At 57.0% G+C, this 3,176-nt stretch overlaps 2 protein-coding genes across 2 annotated transcripts in view, besides 4 other annotated features; both read left to right on the plus strand.

Annotated features, from left to right (window-relative positions):
- TraAM80_08410 (uncharacterized protein) overlaps positions 1-1,469 on the plus strand; it is a gene marked incomplete at both ends in the record, with an annotated part of 2,154 nt that extends 685 nt beyond the window's left edge. The window contains one exon of the mRNA XM_029385162.1: positions 1-1,469. This exon is cut by the window's left edge and continues 685 nt beyond it. Coding sequence (XP_029234982.1) covers positions 1-1,469 — 1,469 coding nt within the window.
- Positions 1,470-1,614: 145 nt separating this feature from the next.
- Positions 1,615-1,654: a sequence feature (A-rich).
- A 153-nt stretch (positions 1,655-1,807) lies between these two features.
- Positions 1,808-1,847: a microsatellite.
- A 420-nt stretch (positions 1,848-2,267) lies between these two features.
- Positions 2,268-2,295: a sequence feature (A-rich).
- Positions 2,296-2,334: 39 nt separating this feature from the next.
- Positions 2,335-2,362: a microsatellite.
- Positions 2,363-2,447: 85 nt separating this feature from the next.
- Positions 2,448-3,176, plus strand: TraAM80_08411 (uncharacterized protein; the record flags this gene model as incomplete). The annotated part of the gene is made up of 1 exon (XM_029385163.1): positions 2,448-3,176. A coding segment is annotated over one exon (729 nt), but the record flags the coding sequence as incomplete, so codon positions are not given.

The following is a 3,176-nucleotide window of genomic DNA, read 5'->3' on the forward strand; positions in this document are numbered from 1 at the left end:
CCGCCACCGCCACCACCGCCGCTGCTGCTGCTGCTACTGATGCGAATGCCGATGCCGACTCTGCCTCGGATGCTGCTAGTAGTACTGCGACCACTGCCGCCAACGCCAGCGACAACCGCAGCAGCTCACCGAGAAGCGACAGCGGACGAACCACGTCGTGGGCCGCGGAATGGGCGGAGGAAGCAGAGGGCAAGCCACGAGATGGCGCTGGGGCTTGTCCGGAGTGTGAGATGCGCTTGCTGGTGTCTCACTTTCACAACGTTGCCGAGATGCGGGGGCAGCGGCGCTTCGTCGTGGATCCCAAGTCCCGCGTGAAGGTGTTATTCCTCCTCATCTGCGACCGGCTCTTGCTTCCCAGCGGGGTGGCCGTCGCTGGTGAAGCGGAGGTGGTTCTGAAGTGTAAGCAGGCCCGTGACGCACGGTTTGTGGTAAAAGCACGCTTTGAAGTTCACCGGCGGTCAATGCTGGCGCCGCGGCAGCTCTTGTTTTCAGCTGCAGAGGACTACGTCGCGACCATCCCCGTGAAGAACCTGCGCTCCCGCGAGATACGCGTCACGTTCCGCACGACGTCCCCCATCCTCGGCGTGCTTCCAAGCGAGGATCGAGACCAAGACCGGGGCAGGGAGGAGGAGAACAGGGACAAAAATGAGATGGGTGGGCCGCCGCCGCCGCAGCAGCAGCAGCCGGAGGCGGGTGAGGAGAACTTCACTAACCTGCTCGTCATTCCCAGCGGTGGCTCAGCGACGGTGCGTGTGCGGCTGAACGTCGCCCGTGTGGCCGCCATGCTGTTGTGGCGGGCGCCTGGCGACATTACGGCGATGCTCCCCGCGCTGTGCGATCACGGCCTGCTGCTCAACGTCCGAAACCCCAGCGAGCGGGTGCGGGTGGAGTTGTGTTACATACCACCCAACGCCCCGCGGGAGGTGACGCCTCTCTCCATCGCGGCGGCCGCCGCGAAGCCGATCGCTAGGTCCATCAAAGTCGGCCATAGGCAAATCGGCGAGGGGAGGCTCTTTCACTTTGCTCACGCCTTTTGGCGAGTGCTGTTGGAGGCCGCCGAGGTGTTTCTGCCCGAATTTGCGTACTACACGGCCCAACAGGGTATCGACAACGCCGCTGTCTCTCACGTGAGAGGCAGCAGCAGCAGCAGTAGCAATGCGAACAACGCGAGCAAAACGAGCTACACCACGACGGGGGCGCTTGTGTCTTTCTGGCCGGCACTGCACTCCCTGCTCGTGGACCTCGCCTGGTTCGTGGAGGAGCTTGTATACTTCTCCGTCATGCTGACTAACTCACGTGCGATTGAGGCGTACAGTGTCTTCCTCACGGCGGTTGTTACGAATCATCCACTGATGCGGGCGTGGCGGCAGCACAAGGCGAATCTCCCAAACACGCGCAACTTTGCTATCTTTGGGCGGTACTGGGAGACCATTGACGCGCTGCCGTGCCCGACGCCGTCCTCCGACTAGCACTTTCTTTGCTCTAGTCTTGTTGAGCACTACACTTGCATCCATGCAGACCAAACCCGCAGCAATTAGCAGTAGTATTATTTTGACGGTGTTCAGGAGTACGCCATGCGGCCTACTTGAGGAGCGGTAAAAGAGGAAGAGGCATAAAAAAAATAAAAAAATAAAAAAAAATGAAGCAAAAAAAACATGGGCCAACGTGAGATGCAGGCGTTTCGGCCTCGCGGTCTCTTGTCGGAGCCCACGAACCGCCTTAAGCAGAGGTGGAAAATTTGGAGGAACAAAAATGTGCCGGTGCCTCGATGGTTGATGTGACTTTCAGTGATGTGTACATCTGCTGCTGTGCGTGTGCGTGTGCGTGTGCGTGTGCGTGTGTGTGTGTGTAAGGCATGCTTTTTTTTATTATTGTGTTATCTCCCTCTTCGCCACACGACCTCACGTGCGCGGGGCGGCGCAATACGAAAGCGCAGCGTTCGCTTTCTCCCGCGCCGTCCTCGCGGATTGCGTGCGTCACGCCGGCCACTGCTCTATTGCTGCAGGAGGCCAGGTGGCGCGGCGGCCTAACTCCACAGCTTTCGCCCCAACACCAACACTCTAAAGCACTGCTCTCTTTCTCTTTTTTTTTTTCACTTCGCCACCCACATACAGAGAGACACACACACAGAGGCGGCTGACTACGCGTGCCTCGTCTCTTCCTCTCCCTCTCAGTAGAATCCGCAGCAAGCGGCAAGTGTGTAAGTGTGTGTTTTTTAAATTTTACCTCTGGCGGTTGCAAACTTATCGTCCGAAGCGCCGTCCCGCAAAAACAAAAAGAACAAAGAAAAAAAAACGCACACCACCCCCCTTCCGCCGTGTTGCGCTCGCGGCCCCCACCCACCCCACCCCCACCCACCCACAGCGCCTCCCTCCCCCTATAACAGCCTTGACTGACAATAACGCACAAAAACAAAACAACAAAGACTACTACGGCAAAACACACAGATGCAACGACAAGCCCTTCTCGTTGCACTTTGGCTGACGCTGGCCGTATGTCTTTGCCACGTTGGTGTGGCCCAACTCGACAACAAAGACAACAAAAACGCAACCAATCCACGCGTCTCAGAAGAACGTAGTTCCCAGCAGCCTGACTCACCATCACAAAGCAGCAAATATCAGATACCTACACCGGCAGACAAGGCAATGGGGACAAATAACACAGAAATAAATACAAACCACGCATCACCTCAACACTTCACGGCCGGCAACGAAAACAATATTTCAACAACGGATAAATACAGTATGGCAACTATGACGGTGAAGCCCAATAGTACTGTGACTATGACAGTGACGCCCAGTTTGACAGCAACGCCCGGTTTGACGGCAGCTATGAAGGCAATGCCCAACGTGACGGTGCCAGCAGGCAGTATGATGACTTTGACGATAGCGCCTAGCTTGTCAGTGACGCCTACTTGTACTGTGACTATGACTGTGACACCACTCTTGAATGTGAAGCCCAGCGATACGGCGACCATAATTGCAATGCCAGACAGCACGGTGACTGTGACGGTGACACCAAGCAGTACGGCGACTGTGACAGTGACTTCCGCCCTGATTGCGACACCCAGCAGTACGTTGACTATGACGGTGACACCCAGCTTGACAGCGACGTCCATCAGTAGGGTGACTATGGCGGTGACGCCCAACATGACGCTGCCCAACATGACGCCGCCC

Source organism: Trypanosoma rangeli (assembly GCF_003719475.1).
Source record: "Trypanosoma rangeli strain AM80 chromosome Unknown Tra_15.4_contig_00411, whole genome shotgun sequence".
NCBI classification, from domain to species: domain Eukaryota; phylum Euglenozoa; class Kinetoplastea; order Trypanosomatida; family Trypanosomatidae; genus Trypanosoma; species Trypanosoma rangeli.